Here is a 19,098-nt window from a genome sequence, read left to right as displayed (position 1 = left end):
CTACAAAGTATGTTTTCCTGGCTAAAGCAGCTCTATTCTATTCTAATAATACTTCAAAGCCCATAAAATAAATCTACTTTCCACGAATCATGCACAAATACTGCTGTCTTCACAGTTAAAGCATCTACAGAGACTACAATGACATTGTGAGCAATCATTTCTGACCTAAAAAAAGACAAACGCACAATGTTATGTTTGATTCTGAAAAGCAAATATTAAGAATACATTCTAAGTGAGCGGAGTACAGAGATAGCATGACTCACCTGCGATTATTAATGTAGGATACAAGGGCAGTTTCTCATATCAAAGAGGAATTATACATGGCACAGAAGCAAATGTCCTCCGTGTTTGAAGAATGCGCCCTGCAGATTGTATGATGTGTCTGGGGTCACTTGTTATCAGAATATTTGACGTATTTCCAGATGCAGACTTTAGGTTAATAATAAGGATGACAAATCAAATAAAAGAGCCTGTGGCAGATTAACTGCAAATACATCTGTTGGATAATTACCCCCATCAGGTCACATTAGAAGGAGGGTAGCTAGGTTTTATCCAGACCTTTGTACATCAACAAAAATTATAGCTTAAGACATTCTTTTCATATGATGTGCGCAGATTACTTTTGTTATTCATTTCTATTTATTTTATTTTGTATTTATATAGGGTGGACATCTTCCATGCCACTGCAGAGTATATAGTCGTATCACTATTTTACAATGTACTATATTGTACTATCATCAGGCCTGGTAACCAAAGGTTCGGGCCTTAGGCTGCTGCTGTGAAGAGGGGCGGGTAGGCATGGAAAAGGGGTTGCTACATACTGTATCATAGAGGAAGCTGTACTGGAAAAACAAGGCTGCAAGAAGATGCAAGCTGCTGTCAAAGGAGTTTGTACATGAATCATGGGGTATGCTTTACATCAGTGTTTCTCAAACCTGTCCTTGTGACTCCCCAACGGTGCATGTTTTGCAGGCAGCCTCCCCTATGCACAGGTGGGGTAATTAGTGTCTCAGCTACATGGAATTTACCAAGCTGAGACACTAACTACCCCACCTGTGCATAGGGGAGGTTGCCTGCAAAACAAGCACCGTTGGGGAGTCACAAGGACAGGTTTGAGAAACCTGCTTTACATGGATGTTACATGATTTTTTTCCCCAAAAAAATGATTTTGGAGAACATTCAAGCAATTTTTTAGTTAAGAAAGAGGGACACTTTAACTGCTTGGTGACCGCGTCACGCCGATGGACGTGGTTGCGGCGGCAGCCCCAGGACCGCCTAACGCCTGGGGCATTGTTTTGCAGAAGATCGCACGCATGCTGCGTGCATCACCTGCATGGTAGGCAGAGTCGGTCTTCAGTCTTTCCCCTTCATAGGCTGGGGAGTGATCGGCTGTCATAGGCTGTAGAGGGAGGGAGGGAGGGAGTGGGCTAAAAATACAACCCCCCCCCCCCCCACACACACACACAAATGTATTAATAAAATAAACACATAAATATTTAGGTAAAAAAAAAACATTGGGGAGGTTGATCAGACCCCACCAACAGAGAGCTCTGTTGGTGAGGAGAAAAGGAGGGGGGGAACCACTTGTGTGCTGAGTTGTGCGGCCCTGCAGTGAGCCCTTAAAGCCGCAGTGGCCATTTTTGTGAAAAATTGATAAAAATCAAAAAAGCTGAAAAAAAGTCTGGCACTATAGTTTTAATCATAGCAAAATGAATCAAATACAAAAAATAGCATTGCATGTGAGTGACAAGCTTGATAAACTTCAAAAGTGTCCAAAGGCTATACCTGGGTGACAGTGGGAGGCAGCAGGTGTGGGCGCCAACAGGTGCACGGCCTAACGACCGTTTCGCATGGCATACACCAAGCTTCTTCCGAGGTGTGTGCACAAAGTGTAGGAACGACAGCAGGACTAAATGCGCGGGTAGGACACGCTTCCGGTCCGCTGTGGAAGGCCCTCCCCATCAGGTGAATGGTCCGTCAAAATACTAAACCTGGAAGTAGTCAGTGGAACGCACGGCCATTTGCAAGGGGTCATGTGCACGCGCCATCCGTGACGTCGCTGCACAGTGGCCTATGGCTGTGCGTCTATTAGTTCTGCTGCGCACAAAATAGTGCGCTGCAGTGCTGAAGGGCATGGAAAACAAAGGAGGAGTTGTTGCTATGGCGAACTGAGTGGACCCCGCCCCCGGTGGATAATTCGTGGACCCCGCCCCCGGTAAAGGACACAACGGGCCCCAACTTATGGTGGGTTAGGGAATAACTAGGTGTACCAAAGGGTGCAGTTAAGGTGGAAGGTGAGGACAGAAGAAAAAAAAAGTGTGCCTACACTTTGCGGTGTCCACACTCAGTTGAGACTAATACTCCATCTATTTCTCTCTTTTTCTTTGTGTACCATGCATTTCCTCCTTTCTTTTCACACTTTTCTTATACCCTTTTTTTCCACACTTTTTTTTCACACTTTTTTTTCTTCTGTCATCACCATCCACTTTAACTGCACCCTTTGGTACACTTAGTTATTCCCTATCCCACCATTAGTTGGGGCCCGTTGTGTCCTTTACCCAGGTTTAGTTATAGGTCATTGAGCTAATAAGCTTTAATATGTTAGATCCCCTCCATATTCTACTTTGACCAGGGCATGTATGAATGTGTGTTCAGGGTCCACTCAGTTAGCCATAGCAACAACTCCTCCTTTGTTTTCCATGCCCTTCAGCGCTGCAGCGCTATTTTGTGCGCAGCAGAACTAATAGACGCACAGCCGTAGGCCACTGTGCGGCAACGTCACGGATGACGCGCGTACGTGACCCTTTGCAAATGGCCGTGCGTTCCACTGACTACTTCCGGGTTTAGTATTTTGACGGACCATTCACCTGATGGGGGCGGGCCTTTTACAGCGGACCGGAAGCGTGTCCTACACGCGCATTTAGTTCTGCTGTCGTTCCTACACTTTGTTCACACACCTCGGAAGAAGCTTGGTGTATGCCATGCCAAACGGTCATTAGGCCATGCACCTGATTGGCACCCACACCTGCTGCCTCCCACTGTCACCCAGGTATAGCCTTTGTACACTTCTTGTAATATACAAAACGTTTTTTGAAGTTTATCAAGCTTGTCACTCACATGCAATGCTATTTTTTGTACTCCACCATGTGTTATTTTGCTATGATTAAAACTATAGTGCCAGACTTTTTTCAGCTTTTTTGATTTTTATGCGTAGACTTTGCTTTTGTCTTGAGCACATAGTTATACTGGGTGCACATCCCTACCAGCATTTTCCAGCATTACCCGAGTACCTGCCAGCTCTCCCATACAATTTGTGAAAAATGGCCTGCTCTTTAGGGGGAGTAAAGCCTGTGGTCCTGAAGTGGTTAAGACAAGCCCATGTCACACCTCTGGCAACGCCCAGCCACACCCCTAGTCCTGCCTATAACAAAGAATTCAAAAGTAAAATATGTTTTATCATTCAAGCCACACTGGTCCTTTATAACATCATTAGTTTTATTTATTTATTGTATTAGTTAACATCATTAGTAACATTTAAAAGTAAGAAATACCGGTATATTAATTTAAAGGATGAGAATAAAGTTTACAGTCAATTTAAAACATTTTTGAGTAGAAAAATACATATATTTGTACATCAGTCCTGAAAGAGGGACAGACGTGGAAGAAATAGGGTCAGAGGGATTTGGTTCCAAAAAAGGGACTGTCCCTCCAAAAAAGTGACAGGTGGGAGTTATGCAAGCACATTGTTCTCGCACTCACCTCTGCCTGCAGGAACATGCGCTCTGCATAGCCCCTCCTTCCTCCTCCATAGCAACAAGCTAGTAGAGCGTCTGTACAGAACTAGTCCCAAGCTGTCGCCCAAGGGATCCCATCTCATTCCCTACCAGGTGACAGCCCTCGGAAGTGTGCTAGAGACTTACACTTTCTGAAGTGAGGATTCAGAATAAGTATGTAAGTCAGGTGATCTTTCATTTCCCATTCACTAAGAGGGAATAAGGATGTCATTGTCCATTTCGCACTCACTCACTACAACATTCCTTTATACTGATAGCATTCAAAACATGTAAAAATATTGAAATAGAGATTATATTTAAAGTCACTGGACATGAATGGGACAGTGGGTTACAATACTGAACAAGGAAACCGCAGGAAAGCTAGCTAGAATCATTCACAGATCATTCTGTTACAGAAAGCGTATCGAGTAACCTAACGGTACTATGCCATTGCTTTATCAGAGTTTTCTATATGCTTGGCATGACAGCCTCCTGATTAAAAGATCTTTTCTTCACATCACAGATCAAAAAGCGTCATTCCAGTGGCAGTATGTCCGAAGACAAATTTGCGGCATCGGCGAGGGAATATGTGGAGTCACTTCACCAGAATTCCAAAATACATCTATTGTATGGCAAAAACAACGTTCTTGTTCAACCAGTAAGTTCAATTCTCAAGTAATAGCGGTTATGGTTATCTGATGGATGCTTGTAAATTGTTATATGACTAGGGATGGTCAATTAGATGCCATTTTGAATTCATACAGCATTATGCAAATTTTGAATGCAAGTTTATGCAGCTTGAACATGAACCAATCAAATCTTTCCGAGGTATAATTTGATTGGTCCATTTACAAACTGCATAAATATGCATACAAATCTACACAATCCTGCATCGACCTGAAATGATTTGCATCTCGTTGACCATGCCTACATGTGACATGATGAGCTAAACATGCATACATATTTTACTTGTCCTACAAAGAAATTGAGCTTATCTGCAGTCATTTTTATATGCAAACAAGTACTATTATTATTAATATTTTGCATTTACAGTATATACAGTAATACTGACATATTCTGCAGCACTTTACTGAGTATACAGTCATGTCCCAACCAACTCCAATAGAAGCTCACAATCTAATCCCCACCATAGTTTTATGTCCTTATAGGGAACCAGAGATGATCTAAACAAAAGCTATTATACATACCTGGGGTTTCCTCCAGCCCCATACGCGCTGATCGATCCCACGCTGCCATCCACCGCTGCTCGCATCTATGAGAACCGGCTCCCGTCGCTGACGTCATCGGAGCCGGACTACGCAGGAGAAGTGCGCCCTCTACGTATCTCTCCATACACTGCTGCAGAGCACACCTCTGCTACACTTAGACTGGCTCCGACTGGCGGCAGAGCGGGGTCCCAGTTCTCGTAGTTGCGGGCAGCGCTGGATGGCGGCGTGGGATCGATCAGCGCGTATGGGGCTGGAAGAAGCCCCAGGTATGTATAATAGCTTTTGTTTAGATCCTCTCTGGTTCTCTTTAACATGAACCTGCAAGTGAAAATAAATTTATAAGATAATGGGCCCGATCCAATTCACTTTTTCTCCTACGTTTTCTCCTAGGAGATAATTTTTCATCTTCTGTTAAAAATAACCGTTTATCAGCACTCTGCAATTGAAAAAGTACCAACACATAGGTGAAAAGGTACTGTCAAAATGATACTATTATAGTATTTTTTGTCGCTTTGCTGGTGGCTTATAGGACGTTTTATTGATAAGATGTGAGAATACCACCTTGGAGGAAACTTAAGAGGAAAAGTGAATTAGCCCTTGCATTGTATGTGTAGTGTGGATAATAAATAAAACATTAATACAGTAGTATAGAAAAGAGTCTCATCTTTTTATTTTTAGATTCATAGCTTTGTTTTTAAGATTACATCAGACTCTCACAGTTGCAGTTTAGAATCCACAATTGCCTTTTATTTACCTGTATGTATTTAACATGTGGGAGGAAACCAGAATAACCGGAGGAAACCCGTGCAAAGGGTGCATGGTGGGAACATACAGCCTCCATGCAGATAGTATCCTGGACCAGATTTTAATTGGGGACCCAGTGCTGCAAGGCAAGGGCGCTATCCAATACACTGCTACCACTGCCTATTCTTCAGTATTTTGGATGAACTTTAATTGATTCCACTAATAGTAGATTGACTGGTATACTCTAATGTATTTTTCATAAGTCCTTTGTAAAGATGTAGATTTGATGTTCTTGTTGAACATTATCTAAAGTATTATTTAGATTAGTGTAGTCGGTAAAACATAGATAAATAATTTAATTTTTTTCGCTTCGTTGTGCTAATGTACATTTATATATTTGTTAATAACTCATCTCTCTAGAAAGAAGATATGGAAGCCATTCCTGGATATCTTTCTCTGCATCAGAGTGGAGAAATCCTGACATTAAAATGGACTCCTAACCAGCTGTTAAATGGGACACTGGGAGACTCAGAGCTGGAAAAGAGGTAATAATATTTATATGAGTTCTCCAAAATGCTGTTATTGCTGGTTATGTGCTACCCGTAATATTGCAAAGAATATTAAAAGCACAGGCTAAATGTTAGAACTGTACAGTCTCCTTGTGAATTATTTTTATCCAGGCCTAGATTTAGCACTAAGCATTAGGGATGGTGAGAAATGTTGATTTCCGATTCCGCGGAAATTCCGATTTCCACCAATGCCGATTACTGAGTCCACGGATTTCTGATCGTTTTCCGATTTTCCGAGTTCCGATTTCAGAGTAGTATTTAGTAATTTTTACATTCTCTGATTGGCCAAATACTTCCGAGTTGTTTCTGCATTCTCTGATTGGACAAATGCTTCCGAGTTGTTTCTGCATTCTCTGATTGGACAAATACTTCCGAGTTGTTTCTGCATTCTCTGATTGGTCCAATGCTTCCGAGTTCTGTGATTGGGCTAAAATGACTGAGTTGTGGTAATGCAGTATTTCCACAGAAATCTGATTTCCTAGTTCGGTTTTCTGAGTAGTGTTTTTTTTTAGTAATTTTTTGCATTCTCCAATACTTCCAAGTTGTTTCTGAATTCTCTGGTTGGTCCATTGAGTTTCAAGTTCTGTGATTGGGCTAAAATTGCCGAATTGCAGTAATGTAGTATTTCTGCAGAAATCCAATTTCCGAGTTCCATTTTCTGATTTCCAAGTTCCGATCGGAAATTCGGATTTCCGATCGGAAATTCGGAAATTTCAATTCCTCGAAATCCGAATGAGCATCCCTACTAGGCATGGAAGGCATAAGCCTAGAGACAACAGTGTGCAGAGGGGCCCTTCCCATCCCAGTGCATAAATAGCTGAATGGGCTGGCTGAAGGAGCAGTCCAATCCAGCGCTGTTTGCTCCTGGGGCAGTGTCTTTAGGGCAGTGATATCAAACTGGTCCTTCGAGGGCCGAAAGACACATTTTTGACACAGCTCAAATGAATTGATGGGTCTGAATCAGGAAAGGTGTGGTCCATCAGGTAGAACACATTCCTTTCTTTCTCAGTCCATCCTAAACACCGGCATGGATCTGGCCCTCCAGGCCTGGAGTTCAACATCTGTGCAGTATGGTAAGCGCAGGCACATCAGGCAGAGGAAAGGGGGGAAAGGTAACGGCTGTGCAAGTCAGGGAACGGGGCAGCCAGCACACTTGTGGCATGGTTCAGAAGTCAAACCCATGTACAGGTCAGAATTTGCAGGTTTGGCAGTGGGTGGCGTTTAGGGCATCAGAACTTCTGTGCTTATAGACTATAGGCCTAGGCTTTCTTACTTTGACTGAAGATGACTCTGAAGCCTTTGTCAGTGGAGAAAGTTCATGTCTTTCACCAGCTTTACCTCTAGTAGTTTGTCTACATTACAATTGTACCTAAACTCTGAAACTCTGGTGCAAAAGAAAGCATATAGAAAGCTTCCCTCAGAAATTGATTCAGTGCATACTATTTTCATTCACAGCTGAAACTACATCCAGGCTTTCACTGTGCTTTCACTGTGACTGCCCAGTGAGGGAATCTATTGCACATAATCTTTTAGCAGAGGGAGAGATAACCTGCTAGCGTATGCAGTGGTTGGTAGTTCTTACTGTGCAAGAAAGTCCGGTCACTCGCTGTCTCAGAATTAAAATGGTATGAAACGCTATTCTTCTTTGCTCTAAAAGATTCTTTACAACATAAAACCTACAACCGGGAGGAAAAAAAACTGGTAACAGAACAGTATTCAGATAGGTAAACACGGCCCTTCAGTGGAAAGCTTAACTCCAATGCCAAAGTTGAGGAAGTGATTACATTATCTTATTTGTTTTCTTATCAGCCACTATTAGTAAACATTGCTGGCAGCGTTTTAGCTGAACACAAGCAGAAAGTGTAAGCAGAAGACACACTCTTAGGGCCGGTTCACATTGGGTGCTTTACCGCGATCGCATGTGCGTCCACGATCCCGATGCGGCAGCCCAAATCTTGTGATGTGCCGCAATTCAGCGCAAATTGCGCTTGTGATTCCCGTTCAATAGAACGAGAATCACAGAGCAATCCCCCCAAACGCTGCATGCAGTGCGTTTGCGATTAATAGAAATTGCAACCTCTGCAGTATGAATGTATCTATAGGGATACATTGTAGCAGCACTTTGCTGATCGACAGCGATCAGCAAAGCACTGAAAAATCGCCCCAATGTGAACCAGCCCTCATTGGATACATTATAATATATGAATACAGCAGCTATGCAACAAATTACAATGGCAGCATTTTTTAGAGCAGATAAAATGTACTTTGGGAACTTGTTATTTGTAAATAGATTAACTTGTTCACAAAAGCAAATATGATAATTGTATGGTTAATAAAAAGTAGGAAAGCACATTTTTATTGAATGTTATGTCAGAGTTTAATCCTGTTTGAATACAGCAGCTATGCAACAAATTACAATGGCAGCTTTCAGAGCAGATAAACTTTACTTTGGGAACTTGTAATTTGTGAATAGATGAACTTGTTCACAAAAGCTAAAGAGTAGAGAAACCGAGAGCCCAATATAGTGTAGTATGTTAAGCATAAATGAAGTAAAGGTTATCGTGAGAAAATTATACTCACAAACATGGGTTACCACACAGGCAACCACTGTATAGGCAGGTGAGGAGATTAGACCTGTCCTCACTCAGGGATAAGAAGTCGCTCTCTGTAGATGCGAAAGGGGGTAGATCACCCCTCCACCAGGGGTGGACACGGTATAGCAGTAGGAGAACAGAGGCGCCAGCAGGATAAAAGTGGATAAAAACTTTAAAATTTGCTGGGAGAAAGTGGTGGACTTACCTCCATAAAGCAGACACGAAAGACTGTCTGAATAGTAGTCACATTTATTAATTAGTACCCCAAAACAGTGCAACGCGTTTCGCAGGCCCAGCCCGCTTCATCAGGCAATAAAAATGGGGACAAGACAGAATTTCAGCAATAGCAGGTGTAACGCCTCAGTCTGTTCACAAAAGCAAATATGATAACTGTATGGTTAATAAAAAGTAGGAAAGCACACTTCAGTTGAATGTTATGTCAGAATTTAATCCTGTTTTCAGCCCAAGGCAACAGAAAATTAACTATCCCAAAATAAGGGAAAAAACACTTTAACTAGAAGACAATGAAAACAAATAAATTCTAGGTAGAATAGAGAGCAGAAGCTTGTACTCAGGTTATACCTGCAAGTAGGAATCCACCCAATCAGTTTTCAATCAGATTTCAGCTTAAATCTGATCGAGCTGGAACTCTGCAGTGTGGTGAATTGTCCACATCTCAACCAATTGTTTCTTTGTTCAGGGGGATCAGATTATTTGTATAGTCAGCCCATAGACCAAATTGCTGAAAAGTGACAGTTACCACAACTCTCCGTGGATTGCAGCTTGCTGCCTATGTGGCTTTATAGCAGCCCATACTAACCCCTGTCCACTGATGAAAAAGCTTACAATAGGCACATGAGCAGCAGGACTAGAGGAATTGTCTGATGAATCACAATTTCTTTTAGAACAAAATTCGCCAGTTCTCAGTTCGATCTCGAATTCAATTTAAAGGATCAGCTGCTAACACTTTTAGTGTCTAATAGCACTGGACGTCTTCTAAGGTCTGGTGTAGTCCACTCCCTGATGGGCAGGAGCTGCTTTGGTAACACAAAGGGACCTACCCCAGATCCATATTAGGCAAGTGGTTTCACACGCAACCACATACATACATACACACACACACACACACACACACACACACACACACACACAACCACATAGACAGTGGGATGCAAACGTTTGGGCAACCTGGTTGTGTTTATTTTCCTGTATACATTTTTGGTTGTTATGATAAAAAATGTCAGTTAAATATATCATACAGGAGACACACACAGTGATATTTGAGAATTGAAATGAAGTTCATTGGATTTACAGAAAGTGTGCAATAATTGTTTAAATAAAATTAGGCATGTGCATAAATTTGGGCACTGATGTCATTTTATTGACTCCAAAACCTTTAGAACTAATTATTGGAACTCAAATTGGCTTGGTAAGCTCAGTGACCCCTGACCTATAATGACAGGGGAATCCAATTATGAGAACGAGTATTTAAGGGGGTCAATTGTAAGTTTCCCTTCTCTTTTTATTTTCTCTGAAGTGTAGCAACATGGGGTCTCAAAACAACTCTCAAATGACCTGAAGACAAAGATTATTTACCATCATGGTTTAGGGGAAGAATACAGAAAGCTGTCTCAGAGATTTCAGTTGTCTGTTTCCACAGTTAGGAACATATTGAGGAAATGGAAGACCACAGGCTCAGTTCAAGTTAAAGTGAAACTCCAGTGAAAATAATGTAATAAAAAACTGCTTCATTTTTACAATACTTATGTTTAAATGATTTAGTCAGTGTTTGCCCATTGTAAAATCTTTTAAATCCCTGATTTACATTCTGACATTTATCACATGGTGACATTTTTACTGTTGGAAGGTGATGTAGCTGCTGCATGCTTTTTTGGCAGTTGTAAACAGCTGTAAACAGCTATCTCCCACAATGCAACAAGGTTCACAGACTGGAAACTGCCAGGAGTACCACGGTCCTCGGAGTTTCTTGTGGGAGGGGTTTCACCACAATATCAGTCATACAGCGCCCCCTGATGGTCTGTGTGAGAAAAGGAATAGATTTCTCATGTAAAAGGGGGTATCAGCTACTGATTGGGATAAAGTTCAATTCTTGGTCGGAGTTTCTCTTTAAGGCGGCAGACCAAGAAAAATCTCAGATAAATAGAAGCAACGAATGTTGAGAACAGTCAGAGTCAAAGCACACACCAGCACCAAAGACCTACAACATCATCTTGCTGCAGATGGAGTCACTGTGCATCGTTCAACCATTCGGCGCACTTTACACAAGGAAATGCTGTATCCGAGAGTGATGCAGAGGAAGCCTTTTCTCTGCCCACAGCACAAACAGAACCAGTTGAGGTATGCTAAAGCACATTTGGAAAAGCCAGCTTCATTTTGGAATAAGGTGCTGTGGACTGTGAAACTAAAATTGAGTTATTTGGGCATAACAAGGGGCATTATGCATGAAGGAAAAACAACACAGCATTCCAAGAAAAACGCCTGCTACCTACAGTAAAATATGGTGGTGGTTCCATCATGCTGTGGGGCTGTGTGTCCAGTGCAGGGACTGGGAATCTTGTCAGAGTTGAGGGATGCATGGATTACAATCAGTATCAGCATATTCTGGAGACCAATGTCCAGGAATCGGTGACAAAGCTGAAGCTGTGCCGGGGCTGGATCTTTCAACAAGACAATGACCCTAAACACTGCTCAAAATCCACTAAGGCATCCATGCAGAGGAACAAGTACAACGTTCTGGAATGGCCATCTCAGTCCCCAAGCCTGAATATAACTGAAAATATGTGGTGTGAATTAAAGAGAGCTGTCCATGCTCGGAATCCATCAAACCTGAATGAACTAGAGATGTTCCAAAAAAACCTTCAACCAGAATCCAGACTCTCATTGGAACTTACAGGAAGGGTTTAGAGACTGTAATTTCTGCAAAAGGAGGATCTACTAAATATTAATTTCATTTCTTTTTCGTGGTGCCCAAATTTACTGTATGTACCTGCCTAATTTTGTTTAAACAATTATTGCATACTTTCTGTAAATCCGTTAAACCTCATTTTACTTCTAAAATATCACTGTGTGTGTCTCCTATATGATATATTTAACTGACATTTTTTATGGTAACAATTAAGAATTTATACAGGAAAATCAAGACGATTAACCAGGTTGCCCAAACTTTCGCATCCCACTGTACATACACACACATGCCACCACATATACAGGTCCTTCTCAAAAAATTAGCATATTGTGATAAAGTTCATTATTTTCTGTAATGTACTGATAAACATTAGACTTTCATATATTTTAGATTCATTACACACAACTGAAGTAGTTCAAGCCTTTTATTGTTTTAATAATGATGATTTTGGCATACAGCTCATGAAAACCCAAAATTCCTATCACAAAAAATTAGCATATCAGGATGTAATGATCTGCTCAGCTGTCTGCACCGGCAGACAGCTGTTTGTCCATTCTTTAGGTCTGAGTGTTGCAGGTCTCTGGAAAAGAGACCTGTCTTCGCTTTGAAACTTTCAGAGTTGCTCTGCTGGTGAGGAATTTGCATATACTTGTCATGCAAATTGTTTAGCTGCCTCCTTTGATGGCTTGCAGTATAAATACCTTTTGCACCCAGAATTCCTTGCTGGTCATGATGGTTTGTTCCTGCAGACTCTCCTGGAGTGTCAGCCTTACTATCGTTTGCTAAGATTATCTTAGAGTAATTCCTTGGGACTGCACTAGGCATTCCTTCTAGTGCAGTCAGGTTGTATTATCTGTATTGCTTTGTTCTGTCTCTCTGTCTCGATTGTCTTGTCGCCAGCGGCGGTCGACAGGAAATCGTTCTGTCTGTCTGGGAGTGTAGGCCAGAGCTGCGGTTGCTACTGGCTGCTCCATCTGTCTGAATTGCATTTGCCCTAGTGGTAGTGGCAGTGCTTACTTCTGTATTCTGCCTTAGGGGTGCTAACCAGAGCAGCGGTTGCTACTGGTAGCCCCATCTGTCTGGATCGCATCCGCTCTAGCGGTAGCATCGGTGGTTCCTTCTGTATTCTGCCTTAGGGGTGCTAGCCAGAGCAGCGGTTGCTACTGGTAGCCCCATCTGTCTGTCTTGTCTGGTACGAACGCTTGCTGTAGGCTTGGTGAGGCAACCGTTTAGCAAGCGTTCGCGTTCTCTACTTCATGTTTGTGTTCGATTGGTTAGTTAGGGTGGCACGCTTATCACTGGGCGCCTAACGCGCGGTGATCGTGTCTTAAACACGTTCGCTGTTGCGAATGAGTGTGGTGTTCGCGTTCAGCTAGCTTTTGTTATTTTCCTTGATGTTCTGATTGTTGTTGCTTGCTGTGCCTTTCTTGATAATCTCGTGCTCTGTTCTGCTCGGTCTTGTTTCACTGTTGGCAATCGCCAGTCTTGCGATTGCGTTCATACTTTGTTTCTGCTGATGTGTGTTCACCGTCGCTGGGTGGCGACTAGATTGGTGGACACACATTCATTCTGCCTCTTTGCTCTCTCTTTTAGGACTATCCAGCCCTGCATTGCTTCAACTCGTTCAATTCCCACCTGGCATCTGTGGCTGTGCAGAGGCTGTGTTCGTCTGCACTCCACAGCTCCATCTGCCGGTGGGAATCTCCCTCTACAGGTGCATAGCACCATAGCTGGGTTCTCTCTAATTACAAGCTTGTGGAGGATTTCCGTAGTGTCGGCGTACGTTCTGTGCGCTCACCACGGAAATAATTCCCCAATCGTTACACAGGAAAAGGTTCTCAAAACGAGCTATTTACCTAATCATCTGAATCAACTAATTAACTCTAAACACCTGCAAAAGATTCCTGAGGCTTTTAAAAACTCCCAGCCTGGTTCATTACTCAAAACCGCAATCATGGGTAAGCCTGCCGACCTGACTACTGTCCAGAAGGCCATCATTGACACCCTCAAGCAAGAGGGTAAGACACAGAAAGAAATTTCTGAACGAATAGGCTGTTCACAGAGTGCTGTATCAAGGCACCTCAGTGGGAAGTCTGTAGGAAGGAAAAAGTGTGGCAGAAAACGCTGCACAATGAGAAGAGGTGACCCTGAGGAAGATTGTGGAGAAGGACCGATTCCAGACCTTGGGGGACCTGCAGAAGCAGTGGACTGAGTCTGGAGTAGAAACATCCAGAGCCACCGTGTACAGGCGTGTGCAGGAAATGGGCTACAGGTGCCGCATTCCCCAGGTCAAGCCACTTTTGAACCAGAAACAGCGGCAGAAGCGCCTGACCTGGGCTACAGAGAAGCAGCACTGGGCTGTTGCTCAGTGGTCCAAAGTACTCTTTTCGGATGAAAGCAACTTTTGCATGTCATTCGGAAATCAAGGTGCCAGAGTCTGGAGGAAGACTGGGGAGAGGGAAATGCCAAAATGCCTGAAGTCCAGTGTCAAGTACCCACAGTCAGTGATGGTCTGGGGTGCCATGTCAGCTGCTGGTGTTGGTCCACTGTGTTTTATCAAGGGCAGGGTCAATGCAGCTAGCTATCAGGAGATTTTGGAGCACTTCATGCTTCCATCTGCTGAAAAGCTTTATGGAGATGAAGATTTCATTTTTCAGCATGACCTGGCACCTGCTCACAGTGCCAAAACCACTGGTAAATGGTTTACTGACCATGGTATTACTGTGCTCAATTGGCCTGCCAACTCTCCTGGCCTGACTCCCATAGAGAATCTGTGGGATATTGTGAAGATAAAGTTGAGAGACGCAAGACCCAACACTCTGGATGAGCTTAAAGCCAGTGTTTACCATTTTAAAAATAAAAAAGTCGGATACTCACCTAAGGAAAGGGAAGGCTCAGTCCTAATGAGCCTTCCCTCTCCTCTCCCGGTGCCCTCGGTGCTGCGCTGGCTCCCCCGTTCGCGTCCGCCGCCGCAGGGACTTCGGAGGTCTTCGGAGGTCGGAGGTCTCGGCCCGCTCCATACTACGCACGCGTGAGTGCGTCATAGAGGGCGCTCGCGCATGCGTAGTATGGAGCGGCCCGTCTTCGGGAGCCCGAGTGCTCCCAAAGGCTTCCGAAAGCTCCCTTTGGCATACGGAAGTGGCAGTATTTGACCGAACTGGTCGAATACTGCCACGGGGCATCCTGCGCGGGACCGGGGACCGGGAGAGGAGAGGGAAGGCTCATTAGGACCGAGCCTTCCTTCTCCTTAGGTGAGTATCCGACTTTTTTATTTTTAAAATGGTAAACACTCACTTTAAGGCCGCTATCGAAGCATCCTGGGCCTGCATAACACCTGAGCAGTGCCACAGGCTGATTGCCTCCTCCGCATTGAAGCAGTCATTTCTGCAAAAGGATTCCCGACCAAGTATTGAGTGCATAACTGAACATAATTATTTGAAGGTTGACTTTTTTTTGTTTTAAAAACACTTTTCTTTTATTGGTCGGATGAAATATGCTATTTTTTTTTGAGATAGGAATTTTGGGTTTTCATGAGCTTTATGCCAAAATCATCAATATTAAAACAATAAAAAGCTTGAACTACTTCAGTTGTGTGTAATGAATCTAAAATATATGAAAGTCTAATGTTTATCAGTATATTACAGAAAATAATGGACTTTATCACAATATGCTATTTTTTTTTTTAGAAGGACCTGTACATGTACACACATACACACACACACACATACTGTACATACACAAATATGCACACATACATATACACACATACATACACTTTCAAACACACACATACACACACACATACACACACACACACACACAGAGAGAGATACAGACACACATACAGACACACACACACTTTATTCAGCACTCTTTCTGTTTGGCGTGTATTCCTTTGGCATCACTTAGTGTGCTTTGTAAATGTGAAAAGGTCATCCTGCTTATCCATCAGGGAGAGGACACTGCAGTATTACTCTCACCCTGCTGTCAAGGCTGTTGTGATGAGTACAAATAATAGCATTTAACCTCTTAGCGTGCTTCACTTATACCCATTTAACCATTTCTTTGTCTTTCTTGGCCAATATGTGAGATCAGATTGTTATGAAACTGATGGAAGAAGAATGGGCTGATGTATTAAAATTGGTGATAAACTATATGCTACTTGTACAGATGTTGAATATACATCATTTCTTCACTTCACATGGCAAGTACCACGTGACACGTGCCAATCGCCACGTGCCACGTCCGGCATGCTCCTGGCACACGTTACACCTGCTGCTGCTGCATTGCCCTGTTCCTGCTGCCTGTGCAGCTCCCACTGCCAGGCCAGGGTGGCACAGGCCACTGATACCACCTATATTTAACCCAAAACACAATTGCTGCGTAATTTTTTGGAGGTGACTGGGCTGAAAACTGCCATGTCCCAGTTGTGCGGTTGGACTTTGGACACAATGTGGGCTGCACGAACGCTGTCTGGAACCTAGTCCTGATGTTAATTGACAGCCTTTTTTTATATATATATTTTTTTGGGGGTATTTTAAGTCCCCACATCATAGTGTTCCCTTTTAAAAAAATAATGATGCTACATACCTCATATACCCTAAAAAACGTTTTTAAAGCAATTTAAAGGGCACGTCTGGTTTTCTATCCGGATATCCGAATCCGGCCGGATAGCCCGGATAATGCGTTTGGATATCCGCATGAACGCGGATACCTATGCGTTCGGATGCAGATATCGGATCCGGATGCGGATATCTGGGTATCCGGATCCGGATCAATTCAGATTTTAAAAAGGGGTATCCGAGCACCCCTGGTCCTAGGTGATATTTTCACAGTTTGTCATAAAATATACTCAACATAAATTTGATAGTACTTTTTAACCAAATTTCGGGTATTTTTTTCTAAATGTAAAACGCTGAAAAGTTAGTTTAAAGAGAATATGAAAATTATCTCCTAGGAAAAAGTTAATTGCATATGGGCCACTGTCATTATAATATTAGGCAATATTTTCTTCAGCGCTGAAGAAAGATTGTTGAAACCTGAAGTTAAATGTATCTACAGTTAGTCTATCTATATATGCATTTAATTTTTGCAGATGAATGCACAATGCCATAGAAAAATACATATTTAGATTTGTGGTAATAAATTCAAATCTATTTTGTAGTTGTAATGTGAACATTTTTCCACATCTGTGAGATCTTACATCATTTCCTGTCCACACAGGAAGCAATGGAAGTCCTCCAAGAGAGACAGCAGCAGTTTTTTGTAAAAAGTCAGAATTCCTGACTAGTTTTTATTGCTGTCCCCATTTTCAGTCCCTAGGACTGCCGGTTTTCATATTACAAATGAAATGAATGCTGTAATTGTTAAACGTTATGCTCCCTGTGCTGTGTAGTAACTGGATTCTTCTTTGTTTCATCCTCAGTGTGTTCTGGGACTATGCCCTGGTTGTGCCAATAGGTCAGATTGTGTGCATCCATTGCCACCAGCAACGTAAGTAACAGCTTCACCTCATGTTAAATATCACATAAAAATATTATAATATTAAATAAACTACAGAGTTCAACTAAAAATACTGTTTATTGCAACACTAAGATTTGCTACCCTTAATATCTTCCTATTATATTGGGTGCACAGCTATCTTTAATTCCTACAAAGAATGTAGTAATTCTCTCTGCCTGATATGTGCGATGGGTGTGCGGTTAAAGAGGAACTTCAGCCTAAACACACATACTGTCATTAAGTTACATTAGCTATGTTAATTAAAATAGACTAGCCAACCCGCGGCGTAGCATACGCCGCATAAGGGGGTAGCGGGCAGGAATGGGTTATTTGGCACAATGGTGGGTAGGGGGGTTGGACCCCCCTCCCCCAACTGGGTCCCCTATGTGCGCTCCCCCTCCAGCTTAAGTTTGCGGCGGGGATATGGGGTCGGACCCCCCTCCATCACCTGGGTCCCCCATGTGAGCTCCCCCTCCAGCTTAAGTTCACAGCGGGGAGGGGGTCGGACCCCCTCCCCTCCCTCACCTGGGTCCCTATGTGAGCTCCCCCTCCAGCTTAAGTTTGCGGCGGGGAGGGGGGTCGGACCCCCCCTCCCTCACCTGGGTCCCCCATCTGCGCTCCCCCTCCAGCTTAATTTCGCGGCGGGGAGGGGGGTCGGACTCCCCCTCTAGCTTTTAAAGTGCAGCAGCGTATTAATAAGAGGCGTTCCACTATCATCACTTCCTGCAATGCCGCCCATTGTGTTGTAAGTGGGCGGCATTGCAGGAAGTGACGATAGTGGAACGCATGCTGGAACGCGGAACAGGTGAGTCATCCCCACCCGCTGCCTCTTATTAATACAATGCTGCGCTTTAAAATCTAGAGGGGGAAGTGCAGATCGGGGGACCCAGGTGAGGGAGGGGGGGTCCGACCCCCGTCCCCGACGCTCTGCCCAATACCCCGCTACCCCCTCCAGCTCGGCGGCCTCCCAGTCACGACTGGGGCGGGAGGGGCAGCGAAAAGTCTAGGACCGGCCCTGGGGGCAGGGCGCTACTTCTTCTTCTTGCTTCAAGGTTGAGGCACTGTAACGAGTGGCTGGGATACGACCTCTGCCGACCCCGGTGTTCAGCTCGATCCGCCGCACGCTGGCCTCTCGCCGGCGCACAGCGTCAGGGCTATGCGCGTGCGCGGCCAGCGGCGAGACCTACACGTCTCGGAGACGCGTCAGCTGACCTACAGGTCGGCTGACATCACGGGGAGCGCTCCTCGCTCCTGATTGGTGTGGCTGGCAGGGGCCTGCCTGGGAGTCCCCTGCCAGCATAAATACAGCGAGCTGTCAGTAGCTCGCTGTCTGCTGTTGCGAATACCTCGTGTTACCACTCAGACTTTGATAGCTGTAATATTAACTTTGAGATTGTGATTTAATTGTGTATGACTCTGGCTCGTTCTTGACTTTCCCTCTGCTCAGTGATTCTGTACTTTAGCCCATTTGATCTCGTACCCGATTAGTCTGACCCTGCTACTCACCAGTGAGCCCTTGTCACTGGTGAGGAATTTGCTGTACTGACAGTGCCCACGAGCTCCTCTGGTGAGGTATAGCCAAACTTGTCAGTACATACTGTTGCACCAAACATTACAGCGCATTATAGCTACTACATCAGTTGCCTGGTATACTTGTATTATAGGTGATTCTGCAGATCACTATATAATCAGGTATATATCTGCATTATAGGTGATACTGCAGATCACCTCATAATCAGAACTCTGTTCCTTGCTGACACA

At 43.7% G+C, this 19,098-nt stretch overlaps 1 protein-coding gene across 6 annotated transcripts in view; it reads left to right on the top strand.

The window, feature by feature from the left end:
- Window positions 1-19,098, top strand: part of SGSM2 (small G protein signaling modulator 2) — a 470,219-nt gene that overhangs the window by 367,656 nt on the left and 83,465 nt on the right. For all 6 annotated transcript variants that reach the window (XM_068265983.1, XM_068265978.1, XM_068265979.1 and 3 more), the window contains 3 exons: window positions 4,297-4,431; window positions 6,167-6,291; window positions 17,261-17,328. In XM_068265983.1, coding sequence (XP_068122084.1) covers window positions 4,297-4,431; window positions 6,167-6,291; window positions 17,261-17,328 — 328 coding nt within the window. The remainder of the gene's footprint in view (window positions 1-4,296; window positions 4,432-6,166; window positions 6,292-17,260; window positions 17,329-19,098) is intronic.

Source organism: Hyperolius riggenbachi, chromosome 2 (assembly GCF_040937935.1).
Source record: "Hyperolius riggenbachi isolate aHypRig1 chromosome 2, aHypRig1.pri, whole genome shotgun sequence".
NCBI classification, from domain to species: domain Eukaryota; kingdom Metazoa; phylum Chordata; class Amphibia; order Anura; family Hyperoliidae; genus Hyperolius; species Hyperolius riggenbachi.
The sequence above is the reverse complement of the archived record's forward strand: the minus strand, read 5'-3'. Positions and strand labels throughout refer to the sequence as shown.